This window comes from Spermophilus citellus (assembly GCF_964194105.1).
Source record: "Spermophilus citellus genome assembly, chromosome: 4".
In the NCBI taxonomy this organism is placed as follows: Eukaryota; Metazoa; Chordata; class Mammalia; order Rodentia; family Sciuridae; genus Spermophilus; species Spermophilus citellus.
Genome location: NC_138185.1, coordinates 8,313,159 through 8,338,869, shown reverse-complemented (window position 1 = coordinate 8,338,869; position 25,711 = coordinate 8,313,159). Strand labels below are relative to the sequence as shown.

General features: G+C 54.3%; 1 protein-coding gene across 6 annotated transcripts in view; it reads left to right on the top strand.

The window, feature by feature from the left end:
- Positions 1–25,711, top strand: part of NFATC2 (nuclear factor of activated T cells 2) — a 135,234-nt gene that overhangs the window by 55,823 nt on the left and 53,700 nt on the right. For all 6 annotated transcript variants that reach the window (XM_081291060.1, XM_081291058.1, XM_081291059.1 and 3 more), the window contains exons 4-5: positions 14,879–15,081; positions 16,203–16,375. In XM_081291060.1, the coding sequence (XP_081147186.1) occupies positions 14,879–15,081; positions 16,203–16,375 (376 nt within the window). The remainder of the gene's footprint in view (positions 1–14,878; positions 15,082–16,202; positions 16,376–25,711) is intronic.

Sequence of the window (25,711 nt, the reverse complement as noted above, 5' to 3'; positions counted from 1 at the left end):
TGGGATTCCAGGCCAGAGCACTGCAGGGGGAGGGAGCTGCAGGTGCAAAGGCCCTGTGGCGGGGAGCTTGGCCTTCAGGGCGCAGCTACCATGCCTGTGTGGCTGCCTGCAGTGAGCCGCAGGGGACAGCAGCAGACAGTGGACAGGGCAGCACAGGCTCCGGGGCTGCAGAACATGGAGTGAGTTTCCTTCTTCACACACCCAGCGGCCATGGTGGGGGTTAAGTTGGGGAGCAGCAGGATCTCCTCCCTGCTGGCTGCTTGTGGAGAGGGTCAGGGTGGGGCAGGGGGTGGGGGCAGAGAGAGGATCAGGTGTGGGTGCTGCGGCCCAGGGAGGGCTGGTGGCAGCGGGCTCAGGGGAGGAGGAGCGGTGAGGATGGAGTCGGGGAGTCCTTTGGAGGCACAGTTGGCGCTCCTGATGGACAGGAGACCCTGGGCGCAGGCGCTCTGCAAGAAAGCCGTTCCCTGCTCCCGGGAGCTGTGCTGAAGAGTGGGTCCCACTGGGGAGATTTTGTCCCCCAAATGACACTCGGCAGTTGCCGCAGTCTTGGCTGGGCACAGAATCACGAGCCACCACACAGCTTTGTAGATTCAAACAGCAATTCTTTATTCCCGAACTCACACCGGCCTCCACACACGTTCTGGGGCAATCCCAGTTCTGCTGCCGCCCAATTCACCTACTCCACGAGACTTATTTCCCAAAATGCTCTCTGAATCTCACGAGAGTTCAACAGGAGCTTAGGCAGCAGGAACGCCCTAATTCCAGCAGCAATAATCCTCAACATCGAACTTCCCTAAAATCCAAGGTCTTAAACTGGGAACGCCTTGTCTTAAACCGGGAACGCCCTAAACCCAAGGATTGGGATACTTCCTCAAACTGCAGGATACACCCTAATCCTGGATCCACCCTCGTCCTTGGGCAGGGTCACCTAACATGCAATGTCAACAGCGAAATTAACATGGGGTACGCTGGCAAGGAAATTTCCTACTTGGTAATGGCTCTCAGCATCTCCCCCCTTCTGATTAATTAAACAACAAGCAATGTGGCTTAAGGACCGTGCCTGGTAGGTTGTCCAATTCAACATATGGTTCTTACCCGTCATGGGAAAACTGACCTTTAGGCGTCAGCCTCCTGTCTTAGGTTGAATCCACTGCAATCAGATCAACCCGTCACTGACTACCGGTCCAGCATTCAGCCATGCTTGTGGAAAGGCCTATGCACCAGTGGGGGGGTGAGGTTTCTTGCCTCACCTCTGTTGGCCCCCAAATATCCTTGGTGCCAGTGGGGGGGTGAGGTTCTTGCCTCACCTCTGTTGGCCCCCAAATTTTAGACCATCACTAGTAGAAGGGAGGATACAGAAATGCCACGACACCAAGCCAATTGACAGCTCTTTTGGAAAAATTGCGTCACTGGTGACACCATCAGCAAAGATATGCCAGCATTACCACAATTAACATGGGGTGCGCTGGCAAGGAAATTGCATCACTGGTGACACCATCAGCAAAGATATGCCAGCAGTACCACAATTCGCTGCATCAGATGATATTTCACAATGCATGCAACTGATATATAGTCCAGGCAAGTTCTGCAGGCAGTTCAAATCGGAGGAGTCTATCAATATGTCCATTTCCTCCCAAAGTAAATCAAGTCCTTGATTGAGTATTACTTGTTGAGTTATATTCATTGATGCATCAGTTCATACAGTTTACTGTGATAGCTATCGTAGAAGCTGTAGTTTGGTTTTATCTTAGTCTTCAACGGCACTGGGATGGAGATGGGAATTCTGGCAATGATGCTAAAGAGACATTATCCTGAACAGAATTGTTAAATATAATGAAAAGGAAAGGTGAAAGTAAACTAACAGATCTGTTAACCTCCTTTAAAAACAATCCTTAACAGCTGTTTACCTAATTTAAATTAGTAAGCAAACAGATCTGTTAACCACCTTTAAAAACAATCCTTAACAGCTGTTTACCTAATTTAAATTAAACCATTTAAATCACGTGAATAAAAAAAAAATTTGGATCCATTCTTTCATGAGCGCTCCTCATATATAAAATATGGACATACACACATACAGACATACAACACAAAACAGAAATGTGCACACAACATACAACACATAAGACAATAGTAAATAAAGGCCTTGTAGTTTTACCTAGGTGAAATCTCCATTGCAATGTTTAAAAACTCTACAGTCAAAAAATAAAACACAGTCAAAAAATAAAACTGATCAGAAAAACATTAACCTAGGTTTGTATGAGCTCAAAAATAAAATAGAACTTTACGATGTGGGAAAAATGCAATAATAAAATAGATATTGAAAAAAGCACCATGGTTAATCACTGTCGCAGATGTAAGAATAGCCAAACTGGAGCTCTGGATATCAGCTGTTATGGATTTGAGTCAAATCATCTTCTTTTTGGTCTGTAGAAATTGCTTTAGTTAGTGTCCAAATCGGCTGCTGTTCTCCCTGTGGAAACAAACAAAAACGGAACCCCGACTCCAGACAATAACTGGATCCGGACCTTTCCATTGTCCTGTTAGAATATCTTTCCAAAGTACCTTAAGCTTATGTACATTTTTCGGATACATAAGTCTTTCCGTAGCACTAAGTCCTGATGAATCCAAATTTTAAAAGTTTAGAGTAAAAAGGGTTATTTTAAGTTTATCTTTGGGGGAATATACCCCTTTAAGATCTTTTTCAATTTAAGTCTTTCAAAAGCATTCTGCCTTAGTTTTTAGAATTACTTTAGTCCTTTTAATTTTTTGATGTGGTTTTAAACCATAGTTGTCTTAGCCTCTTGCATTTTCTATCTGAAATACCTTTACTTGATATTTTCAACCATTTTCTATCTTATTTCTATCTTCTAGTTTTCTTCTAAGGTTTGTACATTCACCCTTAGTTGCTTTTTTTTTTTCCTCCTAGTTTTCTTTTGTTTCCTATTTTGTGGGTTTAAAATTCTTGTCTTTGTACATCTTTTTTATCTTCCTATATCTTTTTTATCTTTCTACATCTTCTCTTTTTTTACCTTTCTGTACTTCTGTTTTTGAAGTTTTTCACTTCAAATTTTTAATCTTCTTTATCTAAATATCTTTTCTTATTATCTTCCCATTTTCATGTTTTTTTTCCCCATAATGAAGGCATCTTAACCACCTTCAATTTAACCTTTTAAAGCCTTTTGCAACTTATTTAGACATTTTACAACTTTTTACTTTACCACAAAGATTATCTCATCTCCCTCTTTTTGGTTTAATAAGTAATAGTTTGATGAGTAAAGCAATCTTTTTTCCGCCATGAAGGTATCTCGACCACCTTCAATTTAACCTTTTAAAGCCTTCCAATTATCATCTATACTGTACTTTTAAATGTACCTTTTCACCACCTACAGCTTTACTCTTTTAAACGAGGCTTCGATTCTGTTTAAATCACTTAATGTTAGTTTACATGGCTGCCCTTCAACCAAAGGCTTTTTTTTTTTTTCATTAAGAAGCTTTGTCTCAATCTGCCATGTACAAATATCTTTCTCTTCTTTCTTCCATTCTCAAGCTTTTAAATTAAGTCTAGTTTCCTCAAAATCTTTTTAAATGGCATTTTACAACTTTTTACTTTACCACACAGAGATTATCTCATCTAAAAACATTTCTTTTTCCTTTAACCTTTTATATTAAAATATATTTCCACATCTTGAATCCTTTTATATCTTTTTCAACCATTAACCCTTTTTATAAATTCACATTCTGAAACAACCCTTATAAAATTTTTGAATTTAGACAAATTACTCCACTTTAATAAGATGAAATACTTTCATGTTTTTTAAGGTACTATAATATTGTAATTGAAACCCAACTGAAACTTCTTATACTCTTTGTATATAAACTACACGATAGAATCTTAAGACTTAGTAACCTTGTTTCAGCAAAGACACAGACCAAAGCAATATCAAACTTTTTTTCCATTTACCAATTTATGAAAACACACATAATGTTTAAATATATTACCTTCGGAACTTAAAGTAAAGAGTACTTGATTTCATATTTAGTGGTTGATATTTTAACACGTTAGCTTTGTAAATTAATCAGATGTCTGTAAAAACCAAGATCTTAGACAAGTATAGTAAACAGAACTAGGCATCTCTTTCTTGTTGAAGAAAGATCCTTCTACAGGATACCATGATGGTCCCATTGATATATTTAATAACTCGTCTTTAAAAAGCCATGGGCTACATTTTTGTATTGTATCAACATATGCCCTAACTGTTCTTGATCTTACTGGGGTGCCTCCGTCCTCTAACAATTTCTCTTCCTCGGAGGCGAACAACTTCAAACCTTGAGTCAACCATTTTCCCCAGTTTGCCTGAGAAAGTTCTATGAACAGGCAACTTGAAATAAAAACAAAATAAATCACAACAAGAACACATTGTTTTTTGAAATAGTCACCCATTTTCTCGCCTTCCCTCAGGGGCGAGCAATTTCACTTACCTCCAAGTTTCAGACGCTCCGCGTACGGGCCACCAAATGCCGCAGTCTTGGCTGGGCACAGAATCACGAGCCACCACACAGCTTTGTAGATTCAAACAGCAATTCTTTATTCCCGAACTCACACCGGCCTCCACACACGTTCTGGGGCAATCCCAGTTCTGCTGCCGCCCAATTCACCTACTCCACGAGACTTATTTCCCAAAATGCTCTCTGAATCTCACGAGAGTTCAACAGGAGCTTAGGCAGCAGGAACGCCCTAATTCCAGCAGCAATAATCCTCAACATCGAACTTCCCTAAAATCCAAGGTCTTAAACTGGGAACGCCTTGTCTTAAACCGGGAACGCCCTAAACCCAAGGATTGGGATACTTCCTCAAACTGCAGGATACACCCTAATCCTGGATCCACCCTCGTCCTTGGGCAGGGTCACCTAACATGCAATGTCAACAGCGAAATTAACATGGGGTACGCTGGCAAGGAAATTTCCTACTTGGTAATGGCTCTCAGCAGGCAGTGTCTGTGGACACATTGTCACCTGGGCAGAGCTGGTTGCTGGCATCTAGTGGGTCAAGAGGCCAGGGTGCTGCTACATGGCTACATGGCCGCCCAGGGTGGGACAGGACAGGCCCCCACAGAGACTCAGCAAAGACCCCAACTCAGTCCTCAGTGGCCACCCGTACTGCTGGGGTTGAGGGGTCCTGACTTATGGTTCCTTAGTCCCGTGTCTTAAGTAAACCGTGCGTCAGTGGTGGTCCCAGATGTTCCCAGCTGTGTGGCTTCTCTGTGTCCCCACGGTTCCTGTGCTGGGACCTCATCCCCAATGCAGTGGTACTGAGAACTGGGACTTCGAGGAGGTGGTCAGGTCACGGGGGCTCTGCCCTCTGTGTGGACCAGCGCTGGCCTCCCTGGCATGGCTGGGCCCGGGGTGTGGGCTCCTGAGCTGGAGGGATTGGCCTCGCTCCTGTGAGGGGTCCGGTCTGGGGTGCTCTGTGGGAGCCGCACAGCTGGATGAGCTGTCATTCATCTGGAGTTGCCAGTACCCTCCCCCCCCACACACACAGGGCTGTGTGTTAATTATTCTGAAGACCAGCTTCCCGGGTCCCCTCCCCGGATCCCCTCCCCGAGAGGCGCTGGAGCCTGGATGGGCTGGGAGCTGCCTTCACTGCAGAGGTGAGTCAGGCTGCCCGGGCCTCCACCGCGCTGAAGGGCCAGGTCTGCACAAGAACAGGCTCCTTGTTCCCGGGTGATGCGATGTGTTGATCTGCCAACCGTCCTCTCCCGTCAGGTCGCGACAGGGCCGCCCACCGCCGTCTAGCCGAGCTCAGTGGGTGCGTTACGCAGAGAGCCTCCCACCCACCCTTGGAAACCCAAGAAATCGGATCTTAAAATCCCAAAATAGAGTGCGGAAAGGTACACATCACGTCTGCCCTCTCCTCTCTCGCCCCCCTCGTGGCAGGAGTGACTCAGAATTCTTGGTCTGGCTCCAGAGACCTGCGCAGGGTGGCGCTGGTTCTGGCGCAGTGCGGGGAGGGCGCACCTTCCCAGCCGGTCTCCTGCGCATCCTGAGGAATCCTTTCCAGCTTTGGCTGCAGTGGGAGTGGAGAGGCAGAGCGTGTGCCTTGTCCAGACGTCCCCGTCTCGGGTGGCACGTTTACGTGAAGTGCGACTGCAGTTTCCCAGGGGCCTCTGTCTGGGTGCCAGACGGGGCTGCCCTGGGCCTGGCGCGGTAGGATCTGTCCACAGGTGGCCACGCAGGGGACGGTCAGGGCCAGGCGATTGCAGGGGTCCCACGTGCATGCTCCTTCCCTCCTCAGCGGTCCTCGGGTGCTCTCCCCTTCCTGCTCTCAGGGAGATGCCACAGACAGTGGGGACCTTGTTCCGCGGCGTCGGGGTGGTGCTGAGCGCCACGTTCCCTGCGCAGAACTGCTTCGGTGCTTGCCTCGTCCCGTCCCGTCTGGTCTCTGGGTAAACATGTGGGCAGCAGGGACATTGCTTGTCTTTTGCTGTCACCTCGCTGTCCCCATAGCATTGCCAAGTTGCTGTCCCCTCCACTCAGTCTCAGGATTGTGAACTCCATTTTTCCAGCCCAACTTTGTCTCCTCCTGGGCCTTCCAGGGCACTTGGCTGGTGTGATATGTCTCCTTCACGGTGAGACGCATTCCTGCAGCCTGGCTCGGGGAGCGGGCATCCAGGCAGACTGCGAACCTGGGCACTCTCGGCCAGACAGAGTGAGGCTGCCTTCTCAGGGCACTGGGGCTGTTGATCCATGAAGGAGCCGGGGACCGGATCTATTGCTTTATTTATTCAACCAATATAGATTGAATAGCTGCTGTCTGCCCAGTACCATCCAGGGAACAGGATGCAGTGACGAGCAGGCCCAGCTTCTAGCACAGCAATAGAGACCATGAGCCAGTGTGTAAGGTAACACTTGCCCCTGGGAGGAAGCAGGAGCCAGGGGAGCTGTGCGTTGGTCAGGCTACTGAGAGAAGGTCCTGCATCTAGGCAGAGACCAGGAGCATCGTAGGACCAGCCATGAAGAGGCCCAGGGGAGGAGTGTTCTAGGCTGAGATGATGGTGTGTGCAAAGGCCCTGAGGTAAGAATAGACTTGGCCCCTGTGGCTGGACCACGTGGAAGATGATGGAGGAGATAAAGCTGGTGACATGGACGGGCCAGGTTTTGTGGGCCATAATGAGGATTTTGGATTTTGTTCTACATGCACCTGAAGATCACTGTATTTTATACCTGAAAGCTATCCTTTGAGATTATTTCTCCCAACAACCAACACAGAGAATAGAAATTTTTTTTTAAAGAGAGAGTGAGAGAGGAGAGAGAGAGAGAGAGAGAGAGAGAGAGAGAGAGAGAGAGAGAATTTTTAATATTTATTTTTTAGTTCTCGGCGGACACAACATCTTTGTTGGTATGTGGTGCTGAGGGTCGAACCCGGGCCGCACTCATGCCAGGCGAATGCGCTACCGCTTGAGCCACATCCCCAGCCCAGAAATTTTTTAATAATAATTTTTTATACCTTTATTTATCTGTGGTGCTGAGGATGGAACCCAGGGCCTCTCACATGCTAGGCGAGCGCTGTGCCATGGAGCCCCAGCCCAGCCCCATTGCTGAAAGTCACCCATCCACAGGTGAAAGTGTGCACAGAAGTGAGCTCTCACTCACTCACTGGGGCCGCGCAGAACCCTGGGTCCTCCCCACAGCCCGGGAGGAGTGCACCACCATCCAGCCATGCACAGAGGGAAACCAAGGCCTGGAGACGCAGACTGGCCTCCCTGCATGATGCCGTGAGTGCGGTGCCCGTGAGAGTCTGGAGGCCACGCTCCAGGGCCTGGACCTGGACGTTGCTGCCTCCCTGGCTCAGCACGGGGCGCGAGGCAGGGAGGTGCTTGCCGGGGCCTCGTCTGGCTTCTTAAAAACAAAACAAAGAAACCCAGCTGCAGCCAGGTCGCTCTGTCGGCTGGGGAGGCCTGCGTGTTTGATCCAGGACTTGTCGGCTCATCTCCTGTGTGACTCAGTCGCTCTTGGGCGCAGGAACCAGAGAGGAGGGACAGCTGCTGAGCCAGGCTGAGGGCTTCTGTGGACGGAGCTGGAAGGGCGGGCGGGCTGCGCAGGCCAGATCCGGGCTCTGACCCAGGAGGGAGCCCCAGGGTCCGCGTCTACATCCAGAGGCCCTGCAGGTGGCGGGCCTGGGTGCAGCCTCTGGCCCCAGGCCCTTGGGGGACCTGCTTCACCCCGATCGCTGCCCACCGGGCCTCCAGCTTCCCCGGGTTTCCAGTGCGACATGGTAATTGGAAACAAATTTAGCGTGTTTCGGGCCGTCGGGCCCCTCGCGAGCGTGCTTGCTGTGTGGTAGACGGGTCTGTTTTTAATTTCCAGTGATGTGAGAAATACAGAATGACTTGATTCTTAATTTAGCACATGAAGGGAGGCTGACTCGGTCTGTTTTCAGGCCCCTGTGAAACATCCCATTCTCTTCTTGTGGCTCCTCGTGTGATCCCGAAGCGCACCACGGCTGGGGGCGGCCCATCCCGGGTCCCCTGTGGCTGTGGGACCCTTACCCAGCACACGTGGCTCCCTCTTGCACCGTGTCCTAGCTGCCTGCTGGGAACAGGGCAGCCCGGGAGCCAGCTGTCCATCAGCCGAATCCTGCCCACGCTGAGCAGGACAGGCCTGGGGACGCTTTGGTCCCCGTGGACCAGTGTCACTGGACACTCAGCTGTGTGTTGTGCAGATGGAAGGTGCACAGAGAAGGCAGCCACCCTGCCCGCTGCGCCGGCGCTGCGCCATTCACACTCTGAGCGCCTCGGGGAGTACGAGGCTCCACGTGGAGCCGATGAGCTTTGTGCCCGGGGTGGCCATGTTCTAGTGGACAGGTAGAGGACAGTGGAGCGACCCCTGCCACACCTGGTGGTGATGGGCCTGGGGGTGGGGGTGTTGCCGCGTGGAGCTGGAGGTGGGGAGAGGGGAAAGGGTGTGGGAGCCGTGTGGTGCAGGTGGCCTGGGCGAGGGTCCTCTGAGTTCAGACTGAGTGGGGAGAGGGGAGGCCTGTGCACCTGGACAGGAGGGGTCCCAAGACCCCGGGCGGGAGCGTGCCTGGTGTGCGCCAGGGTGGCAGCCACAGAGGGGGTGGGGAACGGATCAAGTAGGGTCCTCGGGGTCAGGCTGGCACTCTGGATTTGGGGTCCAAGGAAGATTTCTGCTGTTGAGGGGATCTGGGCATAGGAGGGACACACTTCAGGGGCAGTCCTGAAGATCCTTAGCACCCTGTGGAGAGACTGTGTGGCTGGAGGCTGGGGTAGAGGCAGGGAGGCCAGGGTAGAGGCAGGGAGGCCAGGCCCCCTCCTCAGCTGGGGCACCAGGTGGAGGAGATGGAGGAGGTGAGGGCGGTGGGAATCAGGACAGGGCTTTGGATGGGCCCTGCGTGGGCTGAGGCAGAGGGGGCTGGTGTTGAAGTGACAGATACAGCTCCTCACAGGGACGTGGAGTGCCTGTGGGGTTGCTGAGATGAGTCATGTCGTGCAAGAAGCTTGTCTGGCACACGTGTGTGCACAGCTCACGCTGGCTTGGGGGCGGAGCGGGGTCAGGGGGTCGGGTCTGAGCTTCGAATCTTGCTTCAAAAACAGTGCAGGGTTTGGGACCCGCGTATGTTTGTAAGACTCTCCTCTCCACGTGCCCTGGGCCCTTGGGAATTGCCGTAAAACACACCCCGTGGTGGCCCTTCCCTTCTTCAGAGTGAAAGCTTTGAGGACGGTACCAATTTCCTAATATTCCTAATTCAACAAAAATGCTACTTAACACTGTTAATGTTTGATTTTTAGCAAAACCCGAAGCAGTTTGCTTGGCCAGCTGCCATCTGGTAAATGAATCCCACGTTTCGGACGTGAGCGGCCCAGTTGGGAGCACCCGGCCCGCCCGGCTCGGCTCCCGGCCTGCGAGGGCGGGCGGCGCCATTCTCAGTCTCCCTCTTTCCCAGCCGTGATCCGTGGGCTGATCCTCTGGGTGCTGGCCAGAGGTGGCAGCAGGCCCCGTGACCAGGCAGCCCAGGACCCTGCGGGCACAGCACCAGGCAGCCCAGGTCACGCCTTCCCATGAGGGTATCCTCGGCCTGGGTGGATGTGACCATCGTTGGTCAAGGAGCCCCGTGAGGTTGTCTCATGGGATGAGATTTAGTGGCCGGGAGATGGCCACACTTCACCATGAAGGAAGAGAAGTGGAAGGAAGGATCCCAGAGATGCGCATCTGCGCCCAGAAGAGAGGCCCGGGGAGGGATGCGGGCAGGGCCAGGGGAGGTGCTTCAGTGACCCACAGAAGGGGCACCGCGGCCAGCGACCCGTCCTGTGTTTCAAAATGGCTAAAGGTAGGTTTCAAGTATTTGCCGAGTAAAACTAAGTAGGCAGAGCCGTAGCCTGAGACTCAGCTGGATTTGATCGTTCTGCCGTGTGAACGCCAACTCCCACGCTGTACCCCCAGTGTGCATTCACACCATTATCAGGTTGATTAAAATATGTGGAAGTAAACTGAAGAAGAACTGGGGGTGAACAGGAGGAGTCTGGAGGAGGTACGTGAAGGTGCCCCTTGTTTCGGAGGCGGTGTTTTTCGATTTGGGCGTCTCGATGTCCGGTAGTGAGTGGACTGTTCTTACTTTGGTAACAGGAGAGAGGGACAGCGAGACTGCAGCACTGAGGGGTCTGTCTTTGCATCGGACGGATCCCCGCCGGGAGGCCTGGGCAGTGCTTGGGTTTAGGGCGGGAGTGAGCGGTGGACTCTCCGTACTGTGGGTGACGGAGACGGGACACACTTGGGGTCGCCTCCTCCGGCCTGCCTGGGGACAGGGACCAGCCTGCCTGAACCCGCAGAGTGTGGGCTCCGGGGCACGTGGCCTCTTTCCGCTGGACCCGGTGCAAGCCTGACAGTGAGGCTGTCACCCGAGTGCCTGGGAGCGGTGGGGTCGTGGCCAGTGACTCGACCTCGCTGTCATCTGCCCAGGGAGGGGCTGGTCACCGCTGAGCATGGTTACGGGATCCCGTCCACCGTGGCCGCAGGCATTCTGGATTTGTGGAAAAGCCTTCCCATAGGACGGTGCGTGAAGGAGGGCGTCGTTTATGAACTGGCTCCGGGGACCGGGCAGGGGATGCGGGACTCGCACCCCACGGCCTTCCCCGAGCTGAGGTGACGTAGCCAAGCCAGCAACGGGGCAGCGGAACGTCACCTCAGCCGCGGGTTGAAGTCTGAAGCATGCGGGTTCCAGGGGGCTGCAGCGCGGGGCGCCCCTCCGAGCCTGGGAGCACCCCTTCTTCCCCGAACTCCTAAGCAGCAGACGCCCCGGCTCTCCTCTCAGCCGCAGGAAGTGGCTCCTCTTCCACTTGGAGGCCACGCAGCTGCCACCTCCCAGCAGGAGACCGACCGACAGGCCTGGAGGTGACCCATCCAGGAGACCTCACCTTTGCGGGAGCAGGGAGAGGCCGAGGTCTCCCTGCTGCGGGGTCAAGGAGTTTGGGACCTTGAGGTCAGAGCGCGTCATCTCAAGACCTGTGTTTGCAAAGCCCGGATGGTTCAGTTCTGTGAGAAGCCGGTGAAGGGCCACGCGCCCCTCTCCATGAGCTGTGAGGCTGACGGGAGCGTTCCTTCTGCAGATGTCAGGGGCCATCCTCGGACGCCGTGACTGAGGTTCCTGTTGGTGCAGAGAGCTCGTGTTCAGGTGGACGGGAGGGCACTGAGCAAGGGAGCAGCCCGGCAGACGGGGAACACTTCAGATGGTGACGAAGGAGGCAGCTAGCAAAGTCTTCCTTCAGTTCTCCAGGAAAAAGCCCTGCTTTGAAGCGGTTGCTAATTTTTGTGGTGGAAGTATTACCATCCTGGCTGGGAATGTAGGTACTAAGTGATCCAAGGGATGTCCGTTGGCTCTTCAATTGCTAAACATTGGACACTTGGTTCTTGCAAGGTTGAAAGAGCTGGCTCTGGCATTGCATGCACCCAAATAATGTGGTTTGGGAAAGAGCTGAAGATCTGAAAACTAAATGCACAGCGGAAGAGTTATCCAGGCAGAGACAATGGCTTGTGCAAAGGCCCTGAGGTCAGAATGGGCTGGGTTTGTCCAGGGAACCAAAGGAGGGCTGGTGTCCACGGAGTCCAGCAGGATGGAGGATGGAGGAGACAGAGGCAGGCCACCACTGAGTTTGGGTTTTATTCTAAGGCCGCAGGGAGTTTTTGGAGGGTTAGCCAGGGGAATGCCTGGATCTGATTTGCATTTTTAAAAAGAACATTGAGCTGCCCTATGAATATGGCAGGAAGTAAGCTGGGCGTTGATGGTCCCCCACTGATGTGGTGGCTCGGGCTGGTGTGCCAACAGAAGAGGAAACAGAAGCAGCTGGACTCAGGGCCACGGACGTGACAGGTTTATCTCCAGGTGTTCCCTGGCTGTCTTCCAGGCGTCCGCCCAGCGCGCTGCCTGCCCTTGGCAGGGAGCAGGAGGCAGCCCAGAACCGCCGGGCCCCGCCGTCCCGCCTGCTTTTCTTCCCGTGCGAGCCCACGTTTCCCACTCCTGATAAATCAAGCGGAAGAGATGAGCAAACATATTTATCTTGGGTTCAAATGAAAGGCAGGAAAAACAAAACAAAATCTCTTCAGCGCTACCCTCCTTCCTTTTGATTTCTGCCACCTGGTCTTCAGATTAGGGGCTTCTCCCTGGACTTTCATCTTCCCGGGCCTCCTGGGCGGGTGTCGGACACTTGTGTCAATGCGGTGGGTGGCAGCGGCAGATGGAGACGAGCCTCATCCCTTATCGCCCGGCTCTGCGCCTCTCCCAGCCGTGACACAATAAAGAAGAGGATGAAAGGACTCCGTCTTTCCAGACTGGCCAGGGTCCAGGAGAACTTTTGTGATGATGGAGATGTTCTGTATTCCTGCTGTCCATGATGGTAGTGGTGGGCGAGCCCTTGAAATGTGGCTAGTGGGACCCGGACACTGGATTTCCAATTTTGTTTAATTTTGTAATTAAAAAAGAGGTTTTTTTGTTTTGTTTTCAGTGCTAGGAATCAAACCCAGGGGCACTCTACCGTTCAGCTATATCCCCAGGCTTTTTTTTTATTGAAGACAGGATCTTGCTCAGGTTGACCTTGAACTTGTGATCCTGCTGCCTCAGCCTTCAGAACAGCTGGGATCCCAGGCCTGTGCCACCGAGCTGGGAAATCTTGTTTAATTTTAATTAGCGTGTGTGTAGCTAGTGGCTCCTGGGTTGGGCAGCACAGTGCTAGACGTGGGAAGTCACCCATGGCCTTGGCGGCTCTCTTTGTTTTTTAACCTGTGACTGGAGATCCTGCTGAGTTTCCTGGAACTTGGAAGAAGAGTGGGACCTTAGGGAGCTGTCACTTGTCAAAGAGCCCTTCAGTTGGCAGAGAAAGGACTGGAGGCAGGAGAGGGTGACATGAGTGGCCCGGCTTCCTCTGCTGTGAGTGGCAGGAACTCACCATCAGACTGGAAGATCATCATTCTTGACCTGGGTATTTAAAACTAATATTAAATTTCCCCAGTTTTCAGCAGAACATTCTTCCTATATCATGTGCATAATGTCGAAGTCTCCTCTGACCTCCTTCTCAATCCTGAGCTCCTCCTCCATCTGCTGGACGTGGTCATGGTGTGGTCAGTTTGGAGCGCATCCTTCCATACCTTTTTCTATTGCATAAGTAGAAGTGGATGATCGGAAAACGTTCTGCATTGTTTTATAAGTTGTAGGGTTTGACACATGGTTTTTCTTTCTTTCAACAAGGTATGCTGGATCTTTCTGGGTCACTTCATAGATCCACCTATGATGAATAATGAAGAATGATTTTTTTTCAAACCGTTGTGTGTTCTTCATTGCCTGGGCCTGTCATCTCAATCCAGCCTATTGATAAAACTAATTGTTCATTATTCTATTTGTTTTAGCAAACATTTTTTTTTATTCATCTGCATGCACAGTGCTGCTGTAGGGTGCATGCTGAGGTTCATGGTTACTGGGTCGGAGAGTGACTGTTTTTAAATCTGTGTTCTTATTGGCACTGCTGTTCAGCGCTCATGATGGTAGTTATGCTGGGTTATACTTCTATCAGCTACACGAGCCCACCTGTTCCTCCACAGTCTCCAAAGCTCTTGACGTTGCCAAGTACCTCTGTGTATGCCAATCCAAGAGGGGACAGGCGGTGTCCTGTGGAGGCTGGATTTGCGCCTATTTACAGCCACACAGACCCTCTCTTCTGCCCGTGGCTGCTTCCCTGTGGACTGATTCCTGGCCATGTTTCTGTCGAGCAGTTTTTATCACTTCATCCAGCACACGCATCCTAGTGTGCCTACTGTGTGCTACGCAGTATTCTAAGTGCCAGGGATTTTTGTGTGCAGCCAAACAGAAAACATTCCTGTCTCACGGATGGCAGTTTATCTGTGGGAAGAAGACTGAGGTTAAAAAAAAAAAATCAAGAAAAGAGAGTGTGTTGGGTTGAGTTCGGGGAAGGAGGAGGAGGTGGGAAAAGCCGGGAGAAGTGGCACCCACAGCCTTTCTCCTGATTGCTGGCAGCTGTGTCAAGGGCTGCTCCTGCCCGGGTTCTTTCTGTGCCCGCTGTGAGGCCACGCTGCCCACACCCCATCGCTGGCTGTGTTCAGTGCCAGCCTTTCTCAGGGACTGTGCTGCTCATCTAGTGCATCCTTTCTTGAGGCTGCTGGACATTCCGTGTTGAGGGGATGCCTGTGATTCCCGCGGGTAGTCCCCTCCGGATGGGCACCTGGTGGCTCCGGGTCTCCATCCGTGGTGACCCTGCAGCCCTCCCGGGTTCCCTCTGTTGTGCCGGAGCTTTTCTGGTTGTCAGACCCGGGCCATGGCTGCCTGCACATTCACGATCCTGTTTTCTCCCCGCAGCTGCATGGCTACATGGAGAACAAGCCGCTGGGGCTCCAGATCTTCATTGGGACGGCCGATGAGCGGATCCTCAAGCCGCACGCCTTCTACCAGGTGCACCGGATCACGGGGAAAACCGTCACCACCACCAGCTACGAAAAGATCGTGGGCAACACCAAGGTCCTGGAGATCCCCCTGGAGCCCAAGAACAACATGCGGGCAACGTAAGGGCGGCAACGCCGGGCGCCGTGGCTCTGGGTGGGAAGCCGCAGGGCCAGGAGGCGGGACTGTGGAGGTGCTGAAGGTGCAGTGGTGGGCGGGGCCTGTCCTTGGAAAATGGGGAGCGTCCACCCTGGGAAGGCACCTGGCAGGGGACCTGGGTGGCCTTCAGGAATACACGGGGCCACAGGATAAACAGCTGGTCTGAGGTGGCCCAGGGGCTGGGACAGGGGACCTGCAGGGTCTTATCTCTGCTTCTGTTCATAGTGGAGGGTCCTACGGCCTCTGCCGTTTCTGTCAGTTCCCAGTCTGTGGAAGACCCACGCTGATTTCCAGGTTCAGTGTTCCATGTGGATGCTTTCCTGGGTCTTGGGAGGGACTCGTGAATCTCTGGGTTACATTATTTGGGGGGAGGTTCAGTTTATATCCATTTTAAAAAATGTATTTGGCTTAAAGAACTTACCAGGCAGCAATGCAGAGGGCCCAGCTCCGAGGCCAGCGTCCTGTGGTGTAGAGAGGGACAGGCCGCACACGTCTGGGCTAACCCATCTTCTCATGAGAAAATAGATTCAAACATAGGAGAATGACAAGAAAGGGGCAGGGAACTCCCGAGAGACGGTCACTGAGATGGAGCGATTGTTAACTTTTCCCCACTTGCTAAATATATATCCCTTCCTTTTCAGTCCTCCCTCCCTGAGCTGTTTTGAGACTTAATTGCAGGTTTTAGGCCTTTTAAATACCTCGGTGGGCCTCACCGAACAACAAAGGTGCTCTTACACAGCCCAGCACATGGTCAAGTTCAAGCGAGGAGACCTTACTGGCACCGCCCTCACCTTGGCCAATTGCATATTTGAGTTTTTCAGATACTTTTGAGAGTAGCAGAGTTGGTGCCAGAAGGTCCCCTAGGCAAGTCGTTTCTCTGGGGAATTTCTCTTACGTCGTAAGCCTTTTTCTTCAGCCACATCTTGGGGCACATTCTGACTGAGGTCCCGTGGGTGTGTGGCAGGGCCTGTCCCCTGCGGCCAGCTGCACCGGTGTATCAGAGAGCTGCAGAAGGTGGTTTTGTGGGTGACCCCTCCTGTTCCCCAAGTCTCGGGGTTGTCAACCGGGCTGTCCACTCCTGCAGCATCGACTGCGCGGGGATCCTGAAGCTGCGCAATGCCGACATCGAGCTGCGCAAGGGCGAGACGGACATCGGCAGGAAGAACACGCGTGTGCGCCTGGTGTTCCGCGTGCACATCCCCGAGGCCAGCGGCCGCATCGTCTCCCTGCAGACGGCGTCCAACCCCATTGAGTGCTGTAAGTGGGGGCCCCGGGCGGGGCCTGTCCGTGGAAACCGGGGTACACCAGCGTCCACCCTGGGCAGGGCACCTGGCAGGGGACCCGGGAGGCCTGCTGGGCCGCACAGGGCCACGAGGGTTAACGGTGGGTCCACGATGACCCAGGGCCGGGACAGGGAGCGAGCCAGGTTTTTATCTCTGCTTCTGTTTACTTGCGGAGGGTTTTGTGGCCTCACAGGAAATTAAAAAATAGTACAGCTAATGGGGAGCTGTGGCGTCGTTTGGAGGATTCAGAACATATAAATGCTGTTGTGGTCCTAGGAAGGGCCCATGCGGTTGGCGTGAGGGCCCTGTACGCGGTGTCCCTTTCTCCTTTTCCTCCTTTGCCCTTTCAGCGGGAACATCAGCTACAGGACAGCGCCTGGTGTCCCCAGGCTCTGCTGCTGCCAGTCACCCTGCTAAGCCCTGCACTCCCAGCGGCTTACGGGACACAGCAGTCCTTGGCCCTGGCCTCTGTCGCTGTCCCATTTTACAGATGAGCTCTGTCCCCTCCCGCCCCTGCTGTGGCTTTCCTGAGGACTATCTGGTGGCAGGTGCTGGGCCGCCCCAGGGAGCCGGCCACTTTCCCTGCTTTCCACCAGCTCTCATCTGGTGGGGATAAAGACCTCCTGCCAACAGTCGTGAAGTTGCAGGACACCTTCAGCATTCAGCACGAAATGGCCCAGAGGTGCCATCTGGAAGGACACGGGGCAGGAAGTCCAGCTCGGCCTCTCAGCTTCAGGGGTGCCCTGAGCTTTTTCTGAGGAATTGGCAGGAGGACTTCATGAAGCTCACCCTCTGCTGTGCTTCTGAAAGCTTACAATTATTTCCAAAAGCACAAAGAAGGAAAAAGGAATACTGTTTCAGAAAAAAAATTGTTTAGATAATATTTTTGGTCTTTCTTTAAGAATCTTCTGTGTTGTGCAGGGTGTGGTGGCGCACGCCTATAATCACAGCAACTTGGGAGGCTGAGGCAGGAGGATTGCAAGTTCAGAGCCAGCCTCAGCAACTCAGTGAGACCCTGTCTCTAAATAAAATATTATAAAGGGGCTGGGGTGTGGCTGAGTGGTTAAGCTCCCCTGGGTTCAATGAAAAGGAACCTTTCATGTTGTTGTAATCATGTTCCATGTTGCTTCTGAATTTTTTTTATTGGACATTTTCCCACAAGTAGGTATCATGACATCAATTTCCTACAGGGGCAGGGGAGGTGGTAGAAACAAAAGAGGGTTGGGCTGCACCCAGAGGGCTAGAGAGATTGGGGATCAGTGGCAGTTTCCCCTCCTGGGCTGCTCTTCCCCAGCTCCAGCAGGATTCTCAAATGGGAACGTGGACTCAGTGTGGCCAGATGTTTGAACTGTAAAACCTAAACCAAAGTCTCCTGGTGTTTTATTTATATTTTGGTACTTGAGATTTAACCCAGGGGTGCTTTACCACTGAGCTACATCCCCAGCCTTTTTAATTTTTTATTTTGAGACAAGGTCTCACTAAGTTGCTTAGGGCCTCCCTAAGTTGCTGAGGCTGGCTTTGAACTCGCAATCCTCCTGCCTCAGCCTCCTGTGCACAACAGCACAGCTCTGGATGTTTTAAAGATGGCGACTGGGCCGGGGTGTTCCTTGGTGGTGGAGCTTGTGGTCAGCATGCACAAGGCCCTGGGTTCCGTCTCTAGCACACTCATACGAATTGATTAAAAATGGCAACGAATTTAAAATACTCTGAGGCTCAGGCAAAGCTTGCGAGTGGTTTCTGTTAATCAGAGGTAGTCTTGAGCTGCAGATGAGCGATGGGAAAGCAGCACTGTTTCACACAGGAAGGGCTGAGGAAGACTGGCCCTTGGGGTGAGAAGCCAGCAGCAGGCAGGGCGGCCCCTTCTCTAGGAGAGCAGCCGTTGCTTGGCCTTGGTAGGTCTTGGGTGGAGGAGTGCTCTGCTTTCTTGCTGCCTCTTGCGGGGCCAAGCTGGTGTTGTTTGTATTCTGAGCTGGGAGAGTTAGGGCCCCACAGCAGATACCAGGGGACATGTATGGAGACCTTGACATGTAGGAATGCAGAATTCCCCTCACCAACTGTGGTCTCCAGGCTGCCACACCCTGTCCTGGGATGCACCCCACCTTAGGGTGCTGTGGGGAGGTGATGCAGGTGCTTCCCCAATGATCTGGGACATTTTGAGCAGATAAGGTCTTCACTTTCTGGCCTGAGCAGGGCCACCTGCCGAAGCCCGCGTCCCCTCTCTGCTCCTCACGTCAACTTATCTGGCATCAGTCGGAGTCTTTAAGAATCATTATTAAACCATACTCCTCCTCCACCTAAGGTCATACTCCTCCTCCTACAAGGTCACTGGGGCCGTAGGAAATTGTCTGAAGCTTGAAAATGTGCTTTCTTTTCTTTTCTTTTTAAAAAGCACTAGATTCACCCGCCTTGTTCTGACGGATAAGGAAACTGAGACTTTCTTGGTAAAGTGATTCACCCATTTTCTCTCTGTCGGTGGCGAAGCCGAATCTCCAACTTTCTAGTTCTGTGAAATACCTGCTGCTTTGAGCTTTCTCATAACTCCACCCTTTCTTGTCATACCACCACCCTGGGCTACCTCTTGGCCACTGTCCCTCTCACCCAGAATCTGGGTCATTTTTCTTTGCTTCTTGGTTCTGTGTTCCTGGCCCAGTGTCTGGTAGTTCCATAAATGCTTACTGACTGACCGGGTTGCTGTAATCTGTAGGGATACAGTCAATCAGTGTCCAGTGACGGTGTGTGAAGGACGTGCTGGCACAGTAGGTGTGCAATAGGCCGTCACTGACCAGCTGACTTGGTGTGTGCCTGGTGGAGAGGATGCTGTGGTAGGAAACGGAGTGGGCTGGCACTTACTCGCAAGGTTGAGTTGTCGACTTAGAAGTTGCCTTTTGTGTGCCCTCTCGGGGAACGAGGGTGAGTTCCCAGATTCGAGAAGAAACATGAACCAGCTACTGGAGCCAGGCTCGGGGGAAAAGGTCTGGCTGTGGAGAGTGCGGTTTCCTTCTCTTAGCTCCCACTGCAGCCCACCCGAGGTCCAGCCCTGCCTTGCACACTGGTCTGCGGTGTTGCTGGGGGCTACCCCCCTCCTCCCCGACCCCTGCCGTAGTCCCACCCAGACGGTGGCACCTTGCAGGCTTCCATCCTCTGAGCGCCGCCTCACCCCCACTTCTCGGGGGCAGAAGTCAGGGAGCCGCTGGTGTCCTGCCCACAGCAAGCCTCCCTCCTGTGGCCCTCCTGGCCAGCTCAGCCGCCTGCCTCCCATGCCCAGGCCCTTTCCCTGGCTCCTCGGTGGTCCCAGCTTCAGCTCCTACTCTCTGTTGGCCCAGCAGGCCCTGCCTCCCCGGATCCGATTCCCAGGCTTCCTGGGCAGCCGCCGCTGGCCGCTTAAACACGAGGCGTTTATTCTGACCTGGGCCCAGAGGCAGAGGCCTGAAGTCGAGGGCCACAGGTTGGCTGCGTTGGGGCCCCCAAGGGAGCTGTCCCAGGCAGCCCTCCCTGCTGCAGGGCCCGCGGCGGTGTTCCTTGGTGTGCCCCGCCTTCTCCTGGCTTCCCCTGTGTCCTTTTTGGGACACTGTCACTGGATTCAGGCCCACCCCGATGCTGGATGGTTTCCTGTCCATCTTGCCCTGATTATGTCTGCAAGCACCCTGTTTCCACGAAAGTTGTCGGATGGACGTGAGGCTTGGGTGGGGGCACTCCAGCTGCTGCCTCTCCTGGACACGTTTCTCGACTCCCCTCCGTCCCCTCCTCAGGTCTCAGGCACTGGGGTCTCTCTCTGCTGACTTTTGGCTGTCACCTCCACCCAGGACACAGGTCCTCAACCTTGTCTGTACCTTAGAGTCACCTGTGAGACATCTCTACCCATCTAACACCTCTCTGTGAGTCACACCCATTGTGATTGTGTTCTGTATTTACCTTATAGATATATATAAAATGACTGGTGCCAGGGGCCCACCCTGGAGACCCTGATTCTGTTTGTGGGGTGCAGCCTGGGCATGGAGGCTTTCAGAGGTCCCCTGATAAGTCTCATATAGGGCCAAGTTGAGAACTGCTGACCCAGAGCCCTCTCCTGTAGCCTTCAATCCCTTATCAAGGGCATGGTCAGGCAGCCCCGCGTGGGGAAAGTGTCCTACCCACCCACGGGCTTGGGTCCCTCTTGTGCTCGACAACCCAGGTTACTCGGCAGTCTCCCCACATAAGGGCTGGGCCAGGTGTTTGCAGGGCCTGGCGCACAGAGAAGCCTCCAGAATATCGAGAAGATGAGAGGAAGGCAAGCTCTGCATGTCGCCTAGGGGAGGGGGGAGGAAAGGCAGCCATGAGACAGGGAGGGATGTCCGCAGGCTCAGACTCCCCATCCCATGAGAACCTTCCGGAACCTCTCCAGCCATGACTCACCGCAGTTCTGCCCTGCACACGGGCCTCTCTGTACATTGCATTTCAGAAAACACCTAAAGCAATTTTAAACCAAACCCTGCCGGCTGCAGCGTAGGACGCAAATTCACTCACTTTACCCGAGGGCGGAGGGAGGGGTGGGTGGAGAGAAGGTGGATTTTGTCTCCCCCTCCCCACTTACTTTTTTGACTGAGGTATAATCAAGATATTGTAGATGGCATAGGTTGTGAGCATCCAGCGGATGATTTTTGACAATTTCGAGTGGCCACTGTTCACAGCCAGACCCGGAGCCTCCTTTACTGCTGTCCCTTTGGCCCGCCTCCCCTCGGCCCCACATGGAAAGGCAGCCGTGGTGGTTGGAGCTCCTGGAACTTGGTGGGATTGGCCTGTATGGTGGACGCCCTTCTGGGTCCTGTTGCCTGTGCTCAGTGTTGTGTTTGGAGACCGTGGTGCTGTGGCCTGGGTCAGTGGTTGGTTCTTACTCATTGCTGGGCAGGACTGTAGGAATAGAGCAATTGTTTGTGCCACTGATGACCTTTGGTTTGTCCCCAGGGCTTGGGGATAATGAACAAGGCAGTTCCTGTGTTCCTGCTCAGGGCCTTCCGTGGGCGGGGGCTTTAGCTCTCCTGGGTGGACAGCAAGGGGCGGCCAGAGGACGAGAGGTGGTCTTTCGAGCATCACACTCCTCACCGGCGTTTGGTGTCATCCGTTCTAGAGTGAAATGGGATCTCGGTGGTTTTCGTTTGCTTTTCCTGATGACTGATTCTGGACCCTACTCGTGGGGCTCCTCATCTCTCTCGGTGCCCTCTTTTGCTCGTTGGGTTCCTTGTATTTGTCTCATACTGGGTGGCAGTTTTTAACCTGCCCTAGCTGGGACTCCTTGGTCAGATTCGGGGCTTATCTTCCACCTGCACCTTCCATCTTTCCGAGCTACGTCCTTCAAGAGCGACAGCACGTTATCCTGAGGAAGCCTCATTTGTCCTTCTCCTTTCTCTAGGGATGGGTGCCCATCTGAAGGGGGCAGAGGTGGCCTCTCACATTTTCCTCCGGGAGCATTTGGTTCTGGCTTTGCTGATCGGGGACGGGGTCCATTGCAGAGTGTTCCTGTGGATGCCGTGTGGCGGGGCCAGGCTCCGCTCTTTCCCCAGTGAAGCGTGGCTCAGGCGCTTTCCGGCCCCCACCCTTTCCCACGCTGCCCCCCACCACTCCCCCAGGTGCTGCTTGGGAGATGGTGAAAAGCAGCCTGGCTGTAGGCTGTCCTAGAACTCATTCTTGCTGCTTGAAGGAGATTTGTACAGTAGGCACTGTTCTAGGCCCCAGGGACACAGCACAGAACACAACCATGTCCCTGCATCCACAGAGGTCTCCATCTAGTGGGAAACGGGCAGGAAGGAGGCAAAGACGACACATGAAACTGAACTCAGAGTCGTGGGAAATGACAGGGACCGTGGGGGCTGGGGGCTGGGGGCTGGGGGCTGGGGGGGGAGCGGCAGCACGAGTCTTGCAGACCTCGGAAGAGGTGGCGGGTTCACCTGGATGCAGGCGAGGGGGGGGGTGGTCCAGGTGGAGGGTCCAGAAAGTGCAGAGGCCCTGGGATGGACAGACCTGGGGACACGAAGCACCCAGGACACTACAGTGGACGGAGGTGGGGGGCGAGACCACACTGGGGACTTGGGGTTTTATTCTAAGCAAAATGGGAAGCCTTGGCTCCATGATGCGATTCTGGTTTACAGCTCATTTAGCACAGGGCCTGGACACAGCAGGTGCGGATAAGTGAAGGTCTGAGGAAAGGGGGTGAGAGGGCCGGGGAGGGGGTGAGGCGAAGGAGAGGGAGCCATCGGCACAAGAGCTCTGAGAACCTGGCTCCTGTGCCCCCTTTCTGGGTGGGAGGTGAAGCAGGGAGAAGCTAGACGACTTGTGGCTATGTCACACCCATGGGCTGGGTAGCTGAGTGTCTGCATCTGTTGACTCCGGGCAGCAGGGCTGAGCTGTGTCACAGCGACAGCTTACTGGGGGCCAGAAGCACAGGTGTGGAGTCATTTCATGCACATCATCAGGCAGCTCGGGCCCCCTGTGGACACCCTCCTGCCCCAGGGCACTGGAGGTCCCTTGAAGGCGTGTGCCTGTGGACCTTGGATGCCGTTTGGGCACTGGGCAGAGGGCATGTTGGCCAGGGAGGAGGTTCGTGCACTGGTGGCTGCAGGGGAGGGGGCCAGCCGCCCAGGGAGCCCAGCGGGTTTCCAGGCCGGGGAGCTCGCTGCCCAGGAGATCCGAGGAAAGTTTGGGCGGCTGGTCTGCTGACGGCCCTTCCCTAGGCCAGTTCTGTGGGAGCAGGGATGGCGTGACTACCCCGGGAGCGCCCTCAGGGTCCCACAGACACACTTGTCCAGTCGTGTCCACCCATGCCAGGCCCAAGGAGGCCCATCCTTCAGCTCCTGCCGTTCATCCGCTCAGCACTGTGTGGAGTGGTGCTGACTGAGCGCGGGCGCAGCCAGGGCCCAGGGCACAGAATGGAGCACATCCAGCTGAGCTTCAGGAAGGACGGGGACCGGCTCGACCCGGCTCCCAGGAGGGGGCGGGGCTGGGGTTGAAGCCCAGGCTCTGTTCTCGGTCCAGGCTGCCCTGTCCCTCTGTGGGAAGAGAGCTTATTGGTTAGATGAGTTTGTGAGCCTCGGGGAGGGTCTTGTCCTATGGAGGTGTCTGGAACATTCTACAGGGTGGTGCCTGTTGAAATGGTAGAATAATGATCTGATCAGGAGGGAAGATACCTGCAGCTCTGCAGTGGGTGCCATGGAGACGGAGGAGGAGATGCAGCCAGCCGTCTCCTGGGTGGGTACCGTGGCTCCCCTTCCCAGGAGGAAGTGAGCTGCGAGGAGTGGCCCCATGGCCTGCACTGCCCATTCCTGCTCTGTGAGTGTCGACAGCCCCTTCAGAGCTGAGCCCACACTAAGGGAGAATTGGGGCCCTCTGGGGAAGACCTGGGGAAGGGCCAGCAGGGCTATCTGTGGGCCCCACTCACTGCGTCGCAGGGTGAGGCCTGAGGCCGCACTGTGTCCTGGCCAAGCAGGCCACGTCAAGCCAGGCTTGTGGCCAAGGACAGGGACCTGAGGCAGTGACGAGGAGCTCTCACAGCTGTGGAGTTGGCGGCCAGTGCCTGGGCCAGATGATGACCACTAGGAGGGCTGAGGCTGCTCTCGGCCTGCGCCAGTGGGTGGCCTTCCCGCAGGGCCTTGCTCCAGGGGTTTTCAGGGCACCGGAATCCCACAGTCTGGGTCCAGAGCCCTGCTTCACTGAGCCGGGTGCTCTAGGGCATGTCCCCTCTCCGGGAATCTCAGTGTCCCTGACTCCTGAATGGGATGCAAGTTCTGCTTTGAGGTCCCAGCAGCTAACAGGCCCGGCAAGGTGCCCTCACTCCTGAGCCTGAGCTTGTTCGGTTGGGAACAGCTCTGAGGGCTGGTGGCACTTTCGTTCCCATTGACAATGAGAAAGTGGAGGCATGGAGAGTCCCACTCTTTGCCCCAAGTCCCAACGCCAGGTTGTTGCTGGCCTGGGCTGGGGACTCGGCCGTCAGGCTGCAGCAGCAGAGGTGACATTGCCTGGTGACGGGCGGGCCTGACGACATTAGTGTACGTAAGTTCGTGATGTGCCTGGCAGCCGGGCCCCCTCGGTGGCAGTCACTGCTCCGGGTTCACAGAACCGCCCTCTGCAGGGTTGGCTTTCTGGGTGGGCCGGCCTCCCCCGCCTCCCTCCTGGTTCTCGGGTAGACTGTCATTCTGGCCACCCAGTCCTGTGACAGGATGTGCTGCACACGGGCCCAGGGTCCTGTTTCTCCCCCGGGGCCTCCGCGGGCTGCTGCTGCTCCTGGGGTGGCGCTGTTGCCAGTGAAGGTAAACACCCGGCCGCCTATGCCAGCGACCCCCGTGGACTCACAAAATACAAGGCCCTGAGCCCCTTTAGGACGGCCAGAAGCCGGAGCAGCAGCAGAGCCTGGGAGTCCTCGCCAGGGCCACCTGGAGGCTGGAGCAGGGGCTGGGGTGGCCGTTCCGGCAGGCCAGGCCGCACCCTCAAGGATGGCTATAACCCCAGGCCCGGGCTTTGGTTAGAAAACTAGCTGCTGGGGCTTTGGATGGTCGGAGTCTCCAGATGAATGACAAGCTGAATGGGCGACGTCGGGGTCCCCTGGAGCGTGGCTTCCTGAGAGCCCTCCCTGAGGTCCTGGGTGTCCAATTAGCAGCCACAGGTGGTGGAAGTTGCATCAGATGGCGATGAGGGCCCCAGAGGCCATGTCTGTGGCTGCTGCATCCCCCCCCCCCCAGTTCCTCTTTTAGAGGCTCATTGGGTTTGTTTGCTTTGCCTCTGGGCTCTCTGAGGACTGGGGACCTGCCCCGAGGAGTTCCCCATCCTCAGGTGGCCTCTTAATATGGAACTCGGTGCCAAACAAATGTGTGGAGTAACTTGCCTGGAGAGATGGTTAAGCTGCGCGTGGCTGGCCCCTGCCTGAGAGGTCCTGGGCACTGCCCGCTGGCCTTCTGCAGCTTAGTTGAGAGTTTGTCCCAGCTGGGTGACTCTGCTGCCTGTGGCAGCCAGGGTCAGGGGACCTGGATTAGGCACAGAATCCACCAAGAACCACAGTGGTAACAGGTGCCCCGGGGGGTTGCGTGGGCGGTCACACAGGCTCAGTAACGGCCAGCCCAGGGCTGTGAGTTGAACCTGCAGTTTGGGCAGTGGTGGCTGCAGACATGGCCCGGAGCATCGCCAACCCCACTGGAGGGACTTAGGGCACCAGATAGTTAACAGACTGCAGTTCCCTGGGTGTTGCTGGGCACCAGGCACGGGCTGGGTGATTTTGTGGTAATCAGATCTTTTATTGTGTCCAAGTACAAGTGACGCTAAAGTTACATTGTAACCACCTTAAAGTGTA